General features: G+C 44.0%; 1 protein-coding gene across 1 annotated transcript; it reads left to right on the forward strand.

Annotated features, from left to right (window-relative positions):
- The first annotated feature begins 57 nt into the window (after positions 1-57).
- dido1 (death inducer-obliterator 1) lies at positions 58-20,210 on the forward strand. The gene is given in 19 exon segments (XM_055027177.1): positions 58-148; positions 1,502-1,572; positions 2,429-3,031; positions 3,034-3,448; positions 5,036-5,426; positions 6,088-6,453; positions 9,097-9,313; positions 11,466-12,015; positions 12,104-12,263; positions 12,369-12,485; positions 12,944-13,096; positions 13,349-13,508; positions 13,589-13,636; positions 13,730-14,111; positions 14,220-14,367; positions 14,464-14,553; positions 14,658-14,853; positions 16,185-17,672; positions 17,675-20,210. Coding segments are annotated over 17 exon segments (7,299 nt in total). The 5' UTR covers positions 58-148; positions 1,502-1,572; positions 2,429-2,592; the 3' UTR covers positions 19,654-20,210.
- The last annotated feature ends 73 nt before the right edge of the window (positions 20,211-20,283 follow it).

Consider the following 20,283-nt stretch of genomic DNA (forward strand, 5'->3'; position numbering starts at 1 on the left):
TTCTCCTCCAGACCAATGGGTGGCGCTGTAACCGAAAACCTTTCGTGTAAACCGTCAGCCATCTGCCGCAGTCAGTTAGATCCAACGGGATTGGAAAATGGAGGATTGACAGAAATGAGGGCATAGCGTCGGTATTTCTAACATGTAGGTGAGTACATTAAAAAGAATTTCAGACTCATATTAGCGAGTATTTAACGTTTCTATGATATTTTCGAGTGTTACTGGTTTCAATAATCCTACTTGAAGGCAGCGTTGAGACTGAACAAAGATGCCTCTTACGTTAGCGAAACCCGTTTTAGCTGTGGATAAGGTAACTGCGTCAATTAAACGTATGTTGGTATTTGACGAGTTTAGCTTGTAGAATTGAATAAGGAGGGCTTTCGGCTGGTATGCATTTGCCTTATTTATTCGAGGAAGAACCTAAATGCTGGGGAATAAAAACGCCTTAGCCGCTAAAGAAGTTAGCTTAGCCCGTTGGCTTGCGAGTGCACGTTCTGCAGCGTTCACCTCCACGTTGCGAAACCAAAATACAAATTAGGACCAAAGCGATAACAGCAATGCAGTCTGTAAGTATTAAGGGGTGCAACGAGGGCGCTCTTTTATGTTTATTTTACGCTTTTACTTGTTGGTGGCGCTTGAGACGGCGTGGCCCGGATTATCGCTAGCTAACGCCACAAGAAGGGTTTTGGCGGAGTGTTGTTTTTTTTCTTCTCAATCATGGTTATGTAACGTGGGGTAAAACAACATACGAGGTCTAGAGACTTAAATATTACTTTCTGGTTCTACTAAGTGCCGATATCAGCTATGCTAGCGCCTATTTTTTTTATGAAAATAGCGTCTGTTGGTGTGTAACGTTTCGAGCAGGCATTCGTAGCGCGCTCGTGCAGAAGGCCGTGTGCGGCCGCCCGGTTGTGGTGGAAACAGCGCGACCTGTTCACCGTGTGCTCCAGCCAACAGCTCGTTATCACTGCAGATAATCACTTCAGCTCGTCGAAGGCGATTTAATATGAGAATATTGTTAATATTGGGTGTGATTTACTTTCTTTAATGGAGCAGCCCCTCCCATCTTCCCTGGCCGCTGTTTGTCCTTTGGTTCACGTGGCTCCAAGTCGTGATCGCATCTTATTCAAGGCTTAAAACGCAACAAATGGCAAACGCTTGAAACGTGATGTGACTCCTGCTTTGATTTTAAAAAAAAAAAGTGTTTATTTCCTATTTTAAGATTGGAATTTTTAAAGTCGCCTTCCTATGAAGGGTTCTGGTGTTTTTCCTCCACATTCATATTTGTAAATATGGTTGTTTACTAATCCCTTATGTGGTTAGGAGACTGTCAGAGTAATTTAAATTGATTGGATGATCGATATCAGTCCTGTCCATTCTGGTGTATTTGAGAAAGACCAGTCTGATTTATTTTTCTAATTTTTTCCACATCGTTGTATCTGTGTGTGGGTGTGACGAACTGCTTTGTTTCTAAATCGTTGTTTTCTTTTTTCTCTGATAGAACCTTCAACCTGACACTGACGATAATTAATCTGATGTCCTTTCGCTTGACAAGTCACTACTGACGTGCAGGTATGGATCATAATGGATAATAATTACATTGTCTTTATTTTTTTAAGCAGCCTTTCCACTGTTTTTTATTTATATCATAAAAGGGGGGGAAATTAAAATAAAATTCTGAAATTGCTCTATTTTATAATGCAAAAGGTAATGATCTCTGTATTTTGTGCAGAGTGTAAAACAATGGACAAAATAATTAATATATATTAGGAACAAAGATGATCCTTTGAGGCATGTATAAAAATTCATAAAATTTGTACTCGTATTTTTAAGTAGAATGTCCTTTGAATTATTAATCTTTCCCTCTTAACTTTTTCCTTTTATTTTTAGGAACTATTTATATATTTTTTTTTTTTTTTGAAAATTTGACAATACCTTTATCTCAACTTGAAAACACTGTCCTCTAGGGGACATAGTGCAGGCTTCTATACTCCAACAATCTCTAAATCTGTTTTACGTCATAGTAACTTTAGTAATAGCTTAAATGTCTCGAGTCTTCTTACAGATAGCATGACATTAAGAAGACTTTTTATTAAAACTTAAATGGTTTTATATATAAAAATATGTATAAAGTAGTGTCAGAGCCATATAGTATTAACAGAGTGTGGTAGTATAATAGGAAAACTTAACAGTTTAAAGGTGCTATGGTTTCTCAGCACTACCTCTAATGGACAGCCATCAGTATTTCAGTGATGAAATCTCTATTGCGATTTTATTTTCTTCTATTGTTGAGGGTACAAATCAGATTGTTTTTAGCAATTTTAAGTTAAATGCATAGTGAGTAATTTTTCTTTTTTTAACAATGAAGTTTTTTGTGGCATTGTTTCTATGGTGCACCTAGGTGATTGACTGTTGTTGATGTTTGCAGGCTCTCGAGAAGCAGAAAGCGGACTAAAGCGACTGTTTCAAATGACTTTGAGAGTCTGGCTACAGAGTTGCTAAAGCAACCAGCTGCAGCACTGAAGGCCGCAACGTGAAGTAAAAAAACCCAAAACATTCAAACTTCCTGTTGGTCCACTGCAGCAGAGCACAATGCCAGTGGAGGCAACGACAGACAGTCCTGAGAGCCGCTGTCCGGTGCGGCGCAGCGGACGGCAGCCCAAACGGACGGACAAACTGGAGGAGTTTCTCATGACGACAAAGCGGGGCTCTAGGAAAAGCGCTCCTCCGAGTGTTGAAAGCGGAGATCCTCCTTCCCAAACGCCAACCGACGCCGAAACTGCGTCCGAAGCCAGTTTTGATGGGAACGCCGAGTCCAGGGCGGCGGATGACAAAGCGGAGTCTCCGGAGAGGAGGACAAGAAGCAGCACCAGGAAGCAGGCGCAGAAGAAAACCCAAGGAGGCCGGCAGACGAGATCCTCAGGGAGATCTGCGGTCAAGGACGAGGAGAGCTCTGAGAATGAGGAAGACGGTAAAGATGAAGGTCAGTCACAATATAACAGCGAGGAGACAAAAGACGCCAAACTAGATCCGGCGCTAAGGCCACTGAGGGTGCCGAGAAGAAGCTTTCTGAGGAGACGAATGAACCTGAAGGCGAAACAGAAAAGGAGACCGATGACGAGGACGCAGACACGCCTGCAGTAATGACTCGCAGACCAGTCCGGACTTACGTCAATAAAACAAAGGTAGCTAAGAAGAGCCCCACACCGGCGAAAGCTCCTGCAGCTCTGAGCAGAAACACGGCTCCCGTGAAGAAGGAAACAAAACCCAAAGCAGTCGGGAAGATGAGCAAGCATGAGATGACGGAGGAGGAGGAGGAAGATGATGACGATGATGATGAGTCCTTCACTTCTTCGTCTTCATCTGCGTCTTCAGATGAGGAGTCTGATGATGGAGGCTATGACCCCAACGCGCTGTACTGTATCTGTCGGCAGAAACACAACAAACGGTTTGTTTTATTCAGTATGTTGTCATTATGGCTCCTTCCTCTGTCAGTTGGCTCATCAGAAATCAACGTGTTCAATGCCTTTGAGAAATGAGCTTTCCCTTTGAACTTGTTCATGTTTTATGTAACTATCAGAAACATTAATGCGTTTTATTGGGATTTTATGTGGTTGTCGAAGTAGGATGAAAAGGATTCTTATCTTTCAAAATGTTTAAGATAACAATTATCCACACTGGAACAATAACAGTCCGCTCATCTTTGCATCTCCCAAAACAAGCTTACTACTTCTTTATTCGCTTTGATTGTGATTTGACCTGCTTTTGTTTTGTTGTATGTTTGATTCCACCATTTGAATGGGAGTATTGTGTTTACTGTTGGGAATGTTGAGTCAGAACATTCAAGTTTTAAGTTTAGAACAAAATGTATTGGTGAACATTTACATGTAAATTACATGAGATTCTAACCAGGTGACTAATGTCTATTTCTAGTTCCAGTTGGCAGCTTAAAACAAATAAAAAATGCATAACAAGAAATGCAGAAACAAACTTTGAAGTCAGAAAATCTTTGCATATAATCAATATTGACATTGGCAAAATTAAGATTTTTTAAAATATATATATAATAAATGAAAAGTCCCTTATTTTACTTGGAATTGTACTCAAAGTATGTGAAACACAATAGAAAAAAGTCGCGTGACCATACAGTATTTTTCCTGAGTGGTATTGAACAGTGAGTCCGGACCGGCCTTTAAGCAGAAGCCTGCAGTGTGTTGTGGTAGAGCAGAGTGGGAGAAAAGCATTAGCCTGGGAGGGTGATCTTCTTCCATTCTCCATGTGTCTCAAGTCAGGTTTTTTTTTAAGTATCTGAAATATCTTTTTTCATTATTAGCTTCAATCATCCCCTTTGACCAACATCCATGTCAATAAGTGTTTCGTATTTGTTGATTGTGTTTATTTTTCTTGCCAGAATGACCAGATTGTTGCCGTCTTCCCTATATGAGTTGCGATAAACTGCAGTGGCACTTTTTATGGCATCCAGGAAAAGCACCTTCCTCTTCCATATTCCATAAAGGCCACATTTAGTCAGTAAACCATGTCATGGTAAATGTTCAGATGATTGATCCAAGAGTGAACTTTCAAAGCTTGTGATATTGTTTCATAAGACAACTCCACTCTAAACTTTAGATTTATTTAGATCTTTTAAAAATATGAAACTAATTATTGTTTCCCACTTGGTAAGTGTGTGCTTTCCTGGTTTTCATAATGCTGTGTGTTCTCTAGTAAGGCCTTCACAGAACAGCTGGATTTCTACTGGCAGTGAATTACACATGGGTCAAATCTGCACACTAAATAGGCAACTTCTAAAATTATTTAAGTATCTACTGCTTTATCTACGTCTGACATAAAATCCCAGTAAAATATGCTATTAACAAAACAAAAAATAGTTGAATCAGAGTGTGACGGCAGTCCTCCAATTTCCATTATTTCTGGTTTGTCTCTACACTAATTTCGTAAATATAATGTTAATCATCAGCTAATCATCTCTTAGCTATGTGAGAGTGAAGTTTGTATTCCGCATGTTGCTCCATAGGTTTATGATCTGCTGCGACCGCTGCGAGGAGTGGTTCCACGGCGACTGCGTTGGCATCACCGAGGCCCGTGGGCGTCTGATGGAGAGAAACGGAGAAGACTACATCTGCCCCAACTGCACCGCGAAGAAGAACCAGGTGGTCCGGCCCGCCATGGCCGTTCTCCCCACCAGCGCAGAGGCGAACAAACCCAGAGCAGACGTCTCTGCTCAGGTTACCGCCTCGGCTTCCTCTGCATCTGCTGAGAAACTGTCAGCCGGGCTAAATCCATCAGCTTTTCAGGGGGCGGCTCCGCTTTCCACAGCGAGCGGGGCGGAAGATCAGGGCATCAAAGGCAGGATAGAGAAAGCGACTAATCCATCTGGGAAGAAGAAGATAAAAATCTTCCAGCCGGTAGGTGACAGCAGCTGGAAACCTTTCGTTTCGTCATCCTCGGTCAGAGTAGGCTTTACAAACATATACACCTCATCATCCAGCTGTTTTCATCCTTAGCTTCTTTTCTTATAGGGCTGCAACTAATATTGATTATTTTTTATGATTAATCGATTAGTTTGACGATTAATCGTTTAATCTGACAATTAATTGGATTAAAACATGGGCATGTTGTGCAGATTTTTTATTTCATTAAATATTTTTTAATACAATATTTGAAATATGATGCAAATAAAACAAGTCAATTCATTTCTAAACAAAAGATAATTTTATTGTCTAACATTTAAAAGCAGCATTTAGCTGAAACTGCCACTGGAGTTTTGGGTGAAACGGGTTTGCAGAAAAATAGATGATCATAATTGTATGTGCATTTTGTACAGTTTTGGCTTAATCATGGCTCTGAATGTCATATTTTCAGCAAATGGTCTTTTTTGAAGCCGTATAGTTCAGTTAACAGTCTATTGCTAAATTTGTTGACCATTTTGAAAATGGAATAATCATTTCAATCCTGTTTTCATGACACATTTGTTCACCGTATGCACACAGTTATAACTTAGGGCAGACCTGCAATATGAAATGATCTGTTTATTTGCTAATCTTGTTGCACGCCGATTTAAATCAGGCTATGCATCAGCCAGCCCAGCCCAAAGCAGACCAAAAGGCGGCGGCGGCGGCTGTGGAGCCGAAGGTCCCGTCGACAGCAGAGCAGAAAGCCCCACCAGAACCAGAGCAGAGGGTGGAGACGATAGTCGAGGTGAACACCACGCCGGCAGAGGAGGCGGCGGCCAAGCAGAGGGCGGAGGATGACTCCTCCCTGCCTAAATGCATCGGCCCCGGCTGCGACAGCATCGCCCAGCCGGACTCCGTGTACTGCGGCAACGACTGCATCTTGAAGCACGCCGCTGCTGCCATGAAGTCCATCACTGACGTCAAAGAGCCCAAGCAGAAGGACAAGAGCATGCCTCAGAAAAACAAGTCCACAGCAAAGGTAACCCGGACTGCCTGAAACGGTTTCACTGGTTGTGTCCAATAAGGGTTTAGAAACTGGATAACTGCAGACCTGTGGCAGGAATATTAAACGTAAAATGTTTACATGTCAGAATCAGAGGGGGTTTAGAGTGTTTGGGCTGTTTTAAATCTAGGACTTGTTTCATATTTATCACAGTGTTCTTCCAACCAGAGTTTGATTTCGGAAGGAAAAATGTTTTTCACGACGGTGTCAAACTGCTTGTTGTGCTCGTCCTCTGCATTTTTAATCGTGCTTTAATTAAAATGAATAAGGATCTGCTGTGAATGTGAAATATGTGTGGTCTTGGAGCTTTTTAGCTAACGATAACTGTGATTTCAGAATGTGAACATGTTTAAATGTCGTCTTGTATTTCATCACAATCTGTCTCTTTGTTGGGGAACACCAAACGACCCTTCAGCCTGTGGAAAGCGGCTCCTAATGTTTCTGCAGCTGAACACCATGTCAAGTCAAAATTGCCGTGGCAATACGAATGCCGTGTAGCGATCACAAAAGACTGCTGGGATGCCACGTTTGGTAGGATATCGGTTCCATGCAGGCAAACTCTGCATGCCAGTGATGCATTCGGCTGGTTAGGTTGAACTTTGTTCTCGAGACCCACATCGGACGTATATTTGTAGTGGCTGGGAGGTTAAAGTTCACACAATGTGGCGGGAGCATTCAGATTAAAGAACAGTTGATATCTAAATGTTTTCAGCAACAGTTTTGCAATTTTTTTTCTTCTTTGCTAATATTGTGCATCTCCAAATGTCCACCATCTAATTATTATCAAAGACAAAGAAAAAAAACCCCATCTGAATAAGATTAGGACTTTTATGTCATTATAGCTCGACATCTGAAGGTGTAAAGTGTTGCAACTTTAAGAGAAGTCATCAAAATGAATAGCACTTCATATCTTTTTAGATGATTTTTAGTCTAACTCAATAGAATGTGATGTTGAAGTTTCTGTTCACTGCTTCCTCTTAAATGTCTTAGGATGTTAAATATCAACATTATTCTGCCTTTACAGGACAATTGTATTTGTCACATAATATTTCCAAAATATTATGCGACAATTTGATTTTCTTGAACGTCGGAACGCATGTTTCTTTTCTACAGCTTTGACCAGGCGATGGACCCGTTCTCTGAGCCGCTCCAGAACTGATTCAACTTTTTATCTCATAAATTACAAACTAAATTTCTCCACAGCTTGTGAAGCTGACAGTCATCCATTCTTTGATGTTCTTGTTCCCTTAAACGTGTGTTTGACTGAAATTCGTCTTTGTGAGGACTTTTAGTACAAGACGTCAAAGCAGATATTTTGTATGACCTGTTTTCTTGCAAACCAATGTTTTTCATATTGCCTGCTAAGTTTCTGAACTCTATTGAATCCAACACACCTGAATCTGATGGAACGGCTCGTTTCCAGGCCTATGCTGCGTTGACTGACTTTAGCCGGCTGATTTAGGTGTGTTGGATCAGATGCATCTGAATTTTGCAGGATTATAACCATGGAGGAGTCGCCTAATAAATATTTCTAGACAATAGTGATTAACTATTTAAACATTTTAGATTCAAGACACACTGAGTCTTACCATGCTGCAAACTTCAAAATACACTTTCTTTAAAATTCAACGCTGTGTTAGACTGTATGTACATGAAAGCTGGCTTATGTGGCTTCACAAAACGGAGGAAAACAACTGATGTCCGTCGGCTCAGCTGGAACATCAGTGTCTCTCATAGATGATGCCGTGTTTATGCTTTTTGTACGTCGTCACAAGGTCAACAATGAATAATTGTGACCTAGTGTCATTTTATTGCTCCTGATCTGTTTAACATGGGTTGTGTTAAAGTCCAGCCTTGGAGGGCGACTGTCCAGAACCTTTCAGAGGCATCTCTGTATGAACACACCTGGATGAAATGATGATCCTTTACCAGGACTTAGTAAAGCTTGATTGGATATCCAGGAGGTAATTAACACATTTATTTGGGTTGTGTCGATCCTGGGACACCTTTAACGGTGAAGGAAACAAGCTGTTTTAACACTGTTTTATTTTTAGCAAAAGCTATGTCGATTATTATTTATTTTTACCTCTTTGTCGCTAGTTTCCCTTAAGACTACCAAAGTCACTCCATCCTGTGGACAAGCAGAGGATTAATACCACTAATTCCAGTTTCCCCTCACGCTGATGGACACATTTTGAAAGTGTTCTGATTGATTCCAAACCAGGTGACCTGAACTGGGGAGGAATGTGTTAACAGGGCTTCTGTAGCTGATAATTGTCAGCTTAGTGTCTCACCTTAAGCAAATCCTTCTAGTTTTCTCACCTGTTTTCTAGTTTTCTCATCTCTGGTGAACTCTTTCCTCAGTCCCAAGTTTGTGGTTTCTATGACAGTGTTGGCTTAGCAAAGAGTCCTAATGTTGAGTTAGAACTCTTTAACGCATTACTAATGGTGATGAACCGTCTTTTTTTTTTTTTTTTTTCTGTGACCGCAGGACCGAACGGATGCATTTCTCACCAACAGACTTGGTAGAATTTCCTTGAGTCTTCGTAACCAGTCTGAATTCATGCGGTGGAGAAATTTCTCTGACTTGTAAATCTGTTTCTCTCCTCTCCTGTCCAGAAGGCTGGAGCCGGCGGGAAGGCGCAGAAGAAGACCCAGAGGGCGTCGGACAGCGACGAAGACTTCAGCCCCGACCTGGACGAGGACGACGAAGACGAATACGCAGAGGAGCAGCGGCCTCCGCCGTCCACTGCCTCCTGGTCCAGTGACCATAATTACATTGCAGTAACACCAGAAAAGACTACACCCATATCACCAACAGTGTTAAACAAAAAGTGTATGTATCTCCTTGAAGGTCTAGTGCTGCTTTTTTTAAACTGCATTAGTCGTTTTCCTGCTGTGTGTGTGGTTCCTAACCTTGTTCGGAAAGCGTCCCGTGTTTCTGGGGGAGAACATAAACTGATCTGTGCAGGAGAAATATGATCTAAATAACACAGAGACTTTATTAAATAATGAATGGCTTGCAGTGTTGCAGCAGGTAAGTGTGAGGAGTAATAGCGACCAGAAATGAAGGAGTTTTACATTAAAAGGCACTCCTCATACAACACTGGTGGCTCAGGGGGAGACTAAACTGATGCTGTAAGGGATTGGCAGCTTCACTATGTATACACATATATATATATATATTTATAATAAAAGTGGGCGTTAACCGAGTTAGGAATGTACCGGTCTGAAATAGGTTAACGGTTTTGAAGGCAAACGCTTTGTTTCTGGATCAGAACATGATGAACTAGACATTTCGATGCCTTTGGGATAATTCCCCAACATTTGGGAGACGCCAAAAGCAGAGGGATCACTTTGTAGAGAATCAGTTTGAGGTGGACTGAATGAAGTGGATTTATTGGGTGCTACCGTTAGATTTTTTTTTTTGTGTTATTTTTTCCCTTCCAATGACCTTCCTGATTTCCCTCCACCCACACCAAGCCTCATCACATCCCACTGCTGTCTGCCTCAAAGGTCCTTCCTGCTGCAGGTAGGTGGGAATTTCTGAGAACGGCTCATGTTGAGCTGTTGCTATTAGCAGCTAAAACATTTGACTTACCTGCCCTTCATGTTTGGGGGTGATGAGATGTTTCATTCATACTGAATGTGGTGCACCACTTATTTTTCCTAAGTGACTGGCTTTAAAATAAAAGGTGATAAACAGATTTTTGGGATGCCTCCATTAATTTCGAGCGTTGTTGGCTTGCTGTCGGATGTCTTGACCAAGTTCAGCTGAAACCAGAGACGTCGACGTGAAGTGAACATCCCGCACCCTTTTTACGGACGCAGTCGGGAGCGGTGGGGGGGAAACATGTCTGCGAAGACGAGACCCTGAAGGCGAGCGGTGAAGATCTGCCAGCTTCAGAAGGAGATGGAAGACTGAAGATTTCCTGGAATGGATTTGATGCACATGAAGGACAACTTTATGAGATTAGCTCCCACTTGTGATGAACTGGAAGGAGTTAAGGTTATATAAGCATATGCTGTCAGATTAGAAAAAGAAGTTGTGTTCAGCTGTTTTTGGTTAACCAGACCAAAGTGTAGAACATTTGATTAGTTGCCATTTTATATAATGTCACAAATTCTCTAGAAAACGCTATTAGATTGGCGGCTTTACATAAAATGCTGTGGTTTTCTAGAGGTACTGGATGTACATTACTCTTTATGCAGTTATTGACTACAATTTAAATGAAAGCTACAGTAACTCTGAAAGTGAAGGATGTAATTTTGGGAATTTCACAAAATTGACCACCTGTGGAGCTTTGTTTGTTCGTGTGCAATCTGTGAGTAGGACTTCACCCAAATTCACCTTAAGAGGTCGAGTTTTGTGCTTTAGATACTCGTTTCAAGTATGTCGCTCACCTATTGATGAAATTAAGAAATTAAACATTGCCAAATCATTATTTAAATTTAAATGAGTGTTCCAAGCAGTAGATGTGGGTTGAGCACAGTGCTTTTCTAGCTGCTATTCTAGAAAATATGCAAGTAATAGAAAATAGTAGATTGAGACAGCAGCTGCTTGGATGCTGCTGCTAATAGACGCTGCAATTTGAACTTGAACAGGCAGTAATGCCAGATCCCTCTGATCTCTTTTTTGGGTTTGGGGAGTTTGGATATTGCTTTTTTTAAATTTATTTATTTTTTTACTCATATTTCTTTTCTCCCATTTTAAAACAGGTTTTATTAACACCAAAACGCACCAGGTTTCACAGCCATAAATAAAATGTTTGTTTTTTTGTCATCTTTTCCCATGTTTTTAAATATCTTTAACTATCATATTCCTTCTGATGTGACTGATTTATGGTTTCTGATTTAGAAATTAAATTGTCGTTAATTTGAGGGTGTTTTTATTGTGACTGGTTGATATTCGGAGAAACAAATTTTGCCAACTTTTTTTTTTTTTTTTTTTTGTTTTACGAACACTGGGTTTTGTTCTTGGTTTACAGCTCCTCCCAAAGAAGAGAAGAGTGAGAAGGAGCGGAGCCCGTCGCCTGAGAAACCCACCAGAATATCCTCAAATCTACGCAAAGGAAAGAAGAAGTCCCCTCCACAAAAATCCACTGCGCTTTCATCGAAGAGCAAGAAGTCTTCTCCGCAGGCGAGCAGCTCCAAGGTCTCCAAGAAACACGCGACCACCCCAACCAAAACCACGGAGAAGTCCAAGAAACCCGGCCAGGCGCCAGCCCACAACCCATCTCCATTCCCCGCAGGTCCAATTCACGTCACAGGGGCCCTCAGAGTCACCAAGTCGAACTTCACCATTCCTAAGAAGCAACCTCAACAGAGAGACTCCCCTTCCCAGAGTCAGCCAGACTCCTCTTCCTCCTCCCGAGTCCCGTCCTCTCCAGCATCTTCCACTTCATCCAGCCGCTCATCGTCTTCCAGGCATTCCCATCCACCTGGATCATCCTCCCACTCGTCCCCCGCGAGACCACCAGCCAACAACCAGATGAGGCAGAACATCCGGCGCTCGCTCACCGACATTCTCTTCAAAAGGTGGGTTCCTCTCATCTCCAGGTGCCACATCTTTGTTTTGCTTTGTTTTTTCTTTACTGACCACTGGTGATGTGTTTTCCTCCGTCAGGGTGAGCGACAGCGATGACCTGAAGATGACAGAAAGTGAGGTGGGGAAACTCGCATACGGCATCGAGAAGGAGATGTTCAACCTGTGCCTGAGTACTGACAGCAAATACAAGAACAAGTACCGGACCCTGATGTTCAACCTGAAGGACCCGAAAAACAAAGTGAGTTGGTCAGGAGCACATGGTTCACGTGCAGGCAAGTTTTAAAGGTCATTCGAGCCAACAGGGTTTTGGGGATGTTTGATGGACGATGTGTGTGTGTTGCAGGGTTTGTTCTACAGGGTGATTGGTGGACAAGTTACTCCCTTCAGACTGGTGAGACTAAGTGCTGAAGAGCTGCTCTCCAAAGAAATATCCGAGTGGAGAAGGTCTGAAAGCTCAGAGGTAAAAATTCCCAGTACTTTTACAAATCAGATTTCCTTTAACATGTGACCCTTTTCACGGTTTGGCAACTGGAATTGCAAAGTGGAAGGAAATTAAAATGTTTTTTTTTTTTTTTTAAAGATCTGAGTATTTTGCACTTTGGTTTTACTCAGACACTTTTAAATAAGATTGATGGCAGCAGATTTCTTTTAGAGGGCCATTATTGTTGCCCATCAGCCCAAACACACCGTTTGATTGGCGAAACATGATGGTGGCTACATCATGCTGTGGGGATTCATCAGCTCAGTAGTAAAAGGAAGAGATGGGTGGAGCTTCAAAACAGGGTTTTTATTTAAGTTTTTTACAAAAAAAAAAAAAATCCAATCTTTTTCTATTGTACTGTTTTTGTTTAAAAAAATTTTTTTTTTTTGATTTGGAACAATTAGCAGTGAGGCACATCTTTGAATTCCTGTCCTCAGGGTCACTCTCGGGGCCGTTCGGGGCATTCCAGACATGGAAGCAGGCACAACACGGGCTCCCACAGCGTAGACATGGACGATGCTCCCCCATCCGATGCAGATGTATGTATGTCCACTACGGCACCACCGTCTTCTCGCTTGGGTTCTGCGGCAGTAAGTGGTGGCGAGCTTCTCTTCTGCATCTTCCTTCACCCTGCATGAAGCTTTTGCCTGAGGAAATCTGAAAAGTAGCCAATAAATATTAGCAAATAGAAGTATTTTTGATTTATTTGGGCACTCTTTGCAATTCCTGTCTTCAATTTGCTTAGGATGACTTGCGAGAAAGAAGTGGCATGAGATGGGAGAAGTGTTTTTTTTTTTTTTTTATATTTAAAGTTTGATGGGGTTCTTCTTGCATTTCCTCAGGACCAAGAAGAGGCTTGCTCAACTCCCTCAGTGTCCGCCCAGCCCTCTGCTGACGGCAACACTGGCAGCAACATGGCGGATGTTTTCAGCAGCATGCTTAAAGACACAACTTCTGAACACAAGACTCATCTGTTTGACCTCAACTGTAAAATATGCACAGGTAATACAGGTTCAAGGTAGTACAACGCTATTATGTTGACTGCAGTGTTTTTATTCGTGCTTCAAAAATGTGTCTTCCAGGTCAAAAGACTGAAGATGAACTTGCATCCAAAAAGTCCAGAGTCTCCAGTAAGCCTGACGTCAAACTACCCAGACACGAATCAAGGTCATCCAGGTCTGGGGATTCACCTTCCGTCAATGCCGCGTCCTACCCTCCCCTAGATTCCTTAACGTCCCATCCGGCCGTTGCTCCACCCTACCACTCCAGCGCGGGACCGGTCGTTCTAGAAACTGCGGCGCAGCTCTACCAGGAGGATCCGAACACGATGGTGCCTCCCGCTCCAACCCTTCCGCTCCTCGCCCCCGCCGTCTCGTCCGTCAGCATCTCTCGTAGAGACCCTCGCGTGGCCCGCCACGGCTCCGCCGCGAGCGTCGCGCCGGCGGCCATCGAAAAACCCACCGGTAACACGGCAGAGCCCGTCCTGGCTCCCATCACAGCTTCTGTTGCTGCTCCGATGGACGCCGGAGTTAAAGTACCGCTGCCACTTCCGCTGCCTCCAGCGCCGCCTCCAGTAGTGGCGACGTCCAAATTTACGAAAAAGAGGTGTTCAGTCTTTCTGCGACGGCACTATGAAGAAAAACTTGAAATATTTGAGTTTTTAAAGTGTTGCATCAACTTATCTAAAAAGAGGGTGTTTTTGGTTTATTACAGCTCAGCTGAACCTCCTCCTGAGGGGGAAACGGCAATCTTCTTGTACGGTCAGGAGACAATATGGAAAGGCTTCGTCAACATGCAGTCAGTTGCTAAGTTTGTGACCAAAGCTTATCTGGTGTCAGGCTCCTTTGAACACCTGAAAGAGGTTATACATTGTTTTCTTTTATGCATCGAGTAGATTCTGTGTTTACTTCAGTTCACATAAACATCCAACCTATTTCTCTTTGTCAATGTGGTTCAGGATCTACCCGACACCATCCACATCGGAGGCAGGATATCTCCCAGCACCGTCTGGGACTATGTTGGGAAGCTGAAAACGTCGCTCTCCAAGGTTGGTTTAGAGAAAGATTAGCTGGAAGAAAGAAAAGCTGCGTTTTTCCTCTCCAAACTTCTTGTATCAATTTCCATATTTTTCCCGCTCTGTGTGTTTTTCAGGAGCTGTGTCTGATCCGTTTCCAGCCAGCCACAGAGGAAGAAGAGGTAGCATATGTGTCTCTCTTCTCTTACTTCAGCAGCAGAAAGAAATTTGGCGTGGTAGCCAACAACAACCGGCGCATCAAAGACCTCTATCTCATCCCACTCGGCTCAAAAGACCCTTTGCCCTCTAGGCTATTACCGTTTGACGGGCCAGGTAAGCATTTAGAAGGGATTATAGAAATACTGCTCTTGCTTTTTAAGTGTTGTGTGATATTTATTAATTTCCTGTCAAACTTTGAGTTTTTTTTTTTTTTTTCCAAACATACGGTAAGTATTTTCTTTGTTCAGACTGGAATGAGAGCTTTTTTCTAACTGTAGGGGGTGCTCATGTTTCTTTTTGAGTCTCCCAACATGCCCATATTATCTTCTGTATTTGTCTCTGTGTATTTGAAACTGTATGGCACATTTTCAATAAAGTTTGCTCTGCAGATTGGTGCCACATCATCCAGTCTCTATCTGTTGTTTCTCTAGACTTGGCTCAGTATATGTGTTAAATGCATATATGACTAATAAATTGGTTTCAAGTCGTCTTCGGTCAAGCTTTCGTTTAAGATGCCAACCATACAGTGAAGTGCTTCAGCGCTACCAAGGAATCAAGTTGGATCCAAACACATTTCTGCTTATGGAAGACCAGCACTTTAAGTTTCTGAAACCGGTTGTTGAATAAAGCAGGTCCAACAACTCTGTATAGAGGTCAGGTTTTTCACCAAATCATGAAAAAATGGGGGTCTGGGAACAGATTTTAAATAAATTCAATCAGTTTAAAAGGGAAGTATGTTCCAGTCTGTGTATATATGTTATATAATCTTTTTAGTACTGTATTCGATTTATGTGTTGCACCCATCAAATACCCTGCAAGACCCTTATTTGCTCGTCTAAGCTTCTAACAAATGTCAGCAAGCTAATGGTAGTGACGCATCATTGGCAGAAACCGGTTCGGTTTCCCTGAGGTCTGATCTGATGGAAGATTTAATTGGAAGATTTGAATCCAACAGAAAATTAAGGACTTGCACATTTTTTTTAACCATTCGTTCACTGGATTGTCTCTTGTTGAATTCTGTCGGGGGAGACTTGGCCAAATGAGTCCTAATTATGCATTTCAGTCTTGAGTCTATCAGATTTCTATTGAACATAATGCATGAAACTAACTACTGTTGGTTGATGTGTTTTTAGACTGAAATTGGTGAAAGATCTTAATTTTGTATTGAATGAAGAGGGTTAAAGGTACATTTTTAGCATTTAAGTTGGCTAAAGGAAATTGGCAGTTCTGATCTCTGGCTAATTGTTTTAATGCAAGAATTTATGTCTTTATTATAGCGAGAGGTTCTCTTTGATACCTTTTTGTAGTCTAGGGCAGTCTTTTAGCTCTCATTCCAGTATTTTTTGTTTTGTACCTCAGCATTGTTATTGTTGTTTGTTCTTAAATCTCAAATTTTTTATGGATTTTGAAGTTCGCTCTCTGATTCCTGTGTGTTTGCATCTCAGGACTCGAGCCAGCTCGTCCCAACCTCCTCCTGGGATTGCTGATCTGCCAGAAGGACCGAAAGCGAGCCGGTGCGCCGCTCGAACCGGAGGACAAACGCTCCAAACTTCAAACCAAAGACGCAGATGAAACAGGACTCCCAAAACCCGCTCCCGCAGTCAAGGCAGAGAGAAGCGCACGGCAGAGTCTTGAAATCCCCTTCAGCACGACTCCTCCAGGTTCACCTCCATCTAACTCTTCGGAGACTCCCGGCAGCACCACCGCAAACACCGCCGTTTCAGTCCTTTCCTTGTTATCGGCCGTCAGTGCTCCAGTTGCATCTGCTACCCTGGGCAAGGATTCCACATCCGGAAGCTCTGCTGCCGCCTCTGGATCAGCCGCCACGCCTCTTCAAACCATTCTCAACACGATCTTTCGGAACAAAAAGCTGGACTCAGACGCTTCCAACTCTCCATCCGATCAAACCAGGGAACTTCCTGCCACCGCTACAATGTTGGACCCCATTGTCCAACAGTTTACCCAAAATCCAAGAGAGACACCGGAAGAGGAAGATGAAGACGACAGACCGTATGATCCAGAAGAAGAGTACGACCCGAGTCTGGTCTTTAATGTGACCAAGAAGGCTGCTGACGAGCTAATCAAACCTGAGGTCAGTAAGCCGACTGAGGCGGAAGCAGCTGAAACTGACGACGTGGAGTACGATCCTGAAGATGATTCGATTTTTGATGATGTAAAAACTGTGACACCGGCACAAACTAAGCCGGTAGCTGAAAATGTGCCTGACGCAAAAATGATCCTGGAAAATCTTCGAAGAATTGGAGATCAAGCGCTGCAGAAACAGGCAGAACAGCAGACGTTGTCCACAGAGGCAGCCGCCGCCGCAGCTTTGTTGCTTCCAAACACACTTGCCAGCAGTCACCTGCTCCAACTTGGCAAGAAAGTTGAAGAACTAGTCAAGTCGTCAACGGTTGCTCCGCTTATCAACCAGAGAAGAGATCCAAGACAGAGCAGGGATCCTCGGCAGTCTGTGGGTGAACAGAAACAATCTGAACCGGAACAGAGAGAGGAGCCGTCTCCTCCTACGTCAACCGAACCTTCTCCTACCTCTGCACCTCTGGCACAAGAGCAATCTCCGCCTAATGCAGAAGAACATGCTGATGCCTCACAAGGTGCAGAGACCTCACTGGCCCAGGAGGAGGAAAAAAGTGAGGCGGCGCTGCCTTTCATGGACTCAGACAACGAAGAGGTTTTGATTCCTTTACTGGGAGAGGAGGTGGAACATAATATGGAGGTGAGCTACATGACCGATAGGAAAAGGAAAAGAGACGAAGACGACAAAGAGGAAACTGAAGTGGACAAATACAGCATTTGGCCAAATGCTGCCAGCATCTTAAAAGCTGGAGATGATTTAAAGTACGAGGAAAACAGCCAAGATGTCCCACCTTCGCGGTATCGCAGAGAGTCTGCAGACATCTCCACGGTGACGTCCGCCATCCAGTACTCACTCAAAGCACAGTGTCCGACGCTCACTCGCATCACATGCCACACTACTTGGCCTCCTTCGACAGCGAGTACCGACCGCCAATCGATGTCCCACCACAGTCCAGCTTCGTCCCTCCCCACCCCATGCAAGGCCAGAACCTGATCATGAGGCCTCCGCCACAGTCCATGCTGCAACCCATGCAAGGTCCTCCTCTAATGTCCGGTCCTCCTTCGATGCAGGGGCCTCCCCCAGCTATCCACGTTCCTCCCTCTGTTCATGCTCCTCCCCCACGTCAAGTGGACGGCAGTCAGCAGTACGGCCCCACTCCGACATCCTACCCTCCCTATCAAAACCAGAACCAGTGGCAGAACAACCAACAGCAGCAGCCGCCTCCCGGACCACCGATACAGAACATCCTGCCGCCTCGGGGACCCCCTCTTCAATTCCCTCCAGTTTCTCAGAGAGCACCCCCTCCACAAATATTTGATCCCTCCATGACCCCTCAACACATTGGACTACAAGGCCCACCTCCAAACATTCACCCACCTCCAAGCTTTGAAGGACAGAACAACTTGCCGCCACCGAGATTCTCTAGTCCTCTACCTCCTTTTAATTTCCCTGCTAACAGAGGTCCTCCTCCATCTTTCTCAGGACCCCCACCATCTGCTCACTTTGATAACAGGCACCCTCCACCTGCTCTCTTCCCAGGCCCCAGGGGTCCCCCACCAAATCAGCATTACAACAAAGACACTCCCAGTAACTCCTTCAATCCCAGTATGGACCAGAATCCAAATCCTCCCCAATATTTTAAAGAGAATCTTGGTCCTCCAGCACCTTCCGCTTATCGTGGACCTCCGCCCGACCAGTACGAGGACCGGAGAGGCCTGCCTCCTAGCGCGGAGTTGAGTGGACAGCTCTTCCAACCACATAACCAGTACGGCGGTCCAAGGCCACCGCCATCTTCACCGCTAGAGAGACGGTCTTTCGATGAACCCCGGGGACTCCCGGCTCAGGAAAATCGGCCGCATCTTTCTCAGATTTCAGAACGCTACCGTTTCGATTGGCATTCAGACGATCCCAGACCTGTTCGCCACGGCGTGCCGCTTCTGCCGCCATCTGTAGACGGACTACACGGCCCTCCCAGTCGCCACGGAGGCCAAAGTCCAGACCTGCCGAGGGAGGACCACTGGCGGCGTCTTTCTCCGGAAATGAGGAGGAGGAGTGCCACCCATGATGATTTAGAGCCTCGCTCCACAGAACGTGCAGAACGTTTAGAACGCGGAGAGCGTTTGAGTCGCTTTGACGTACCACACAGAGAACTCAGTTCTGGCTCTGCACAGTCCTTAGAGGAGAGGCAGAGAGAACTCTCTGAAGACCACAGGAGGGAGAGAGAGAAGGAAAGTCCTCATGGTGGCAGACCCCCCTGGGATAGGGGGACAGGCAAGCGCTGGAGTCGGGAACAAGAGTGGGATCGAGGAAGGGAGAGGGAGCGGGAACCAGAGCGTGGAAGAGAAGGAGAGCGCAGCAGGGGGAGGGACAGTGAGAAGACCAGAGACACAGAGGGAGAGAGACACAGGGATCAAGACTCTGAGAAGAGGAGGGAGAGAGACAGGGAGAAAGAACGGGAGAGAGACAGGGACAAGGAGAGAGACAGGCCTCGGGAATCCGACCGGAGAGACTACGACCGCGACAGAGCGAGGAACCGAGACAGGGACAGGGACAGAGACAGGGAGCGGGAACGAGACCGAAGACGAGATCGATCGAGAAGCAGAGACCGCGACCGTGGAAAAGACCGGGGAAGAGAGAGGGAACGAGAAAAAGAGCGCGACAGAGAGCGGGACCGGGATCGCGAAAGAGAGAGAGATCGAGATCGTGACCGAGATCAAGACAAGAGGAGCAAAGAAAAGAAAGAGGACAAGAGAGAGAGCAAACGCGACTCATCCAAGGAGAAGACTAAGAGTACAGACAATGACAAGCCCTCTTCCTAGACTCTTATTTTATAGACTCTACATCTTTCTTGCTCCTAAATCGTCATCCAAACATCACTGTAAATGTGTATGAGCAGTATTTTGTTGAATTTCCACTTTCAAACGGTTCTCTGGAAAAAGCTCTACAGTGTTTGTACTCTTTGTCACCTTAAGATTTCTACGTTTGTGTTTTTTATTCCCTCGAGTTACTTGAGTGCAACACATTGTGAAGGCTTCCAGTCCTGACAAATGTACTTTTCTCTGGTTGCAATGTGTTGATTTTTTTTTTGTTTTTTTCTGAGTAAAACTAAATAATGTAACTGATTAACACACCATTTACAAAGTGTAAATATGCACATATTTCTGTATATACTGATGTTTTTATCCAGACTTTTCTAAGTGCAGAAAATAAAAGCCATATATAAGAGGTGGATAATGTGAAGCTTAAGGCAGCGCTCTGGACTCGTGTCCGGATACTTTGAACTAGGCTTTTTATCGACAGTGTACATCCCATAGTGTTGAGAAAAATGTTCTGTTTGTCTCGGCTCAACCGATTAAAAAATGTCTCCTAAAGTTTATTTGCTACAGTCTCATTTTTTTTTTCCCTCTCTGTCTTTATTGAAACCAGACTCCTCGAGTGTACAAACATTT

Source organism: Poeciliopsis prolifica, unplaced genomic scaffold (genome assembly GCF_027474105.1).
Source record: "Poeciliopsis prolifica strain line A6 unplaced genomic scaffold, Auburn_PproV2 SCAFFOLD003, whole genome shotgun sequence".
NCBI lineage: Eukaryota > Metazoa > Chordata > Actinopteri > Cyprinodontiformes > Poeciliidae > Poeciliopsis > Poeciliopsis prolifica.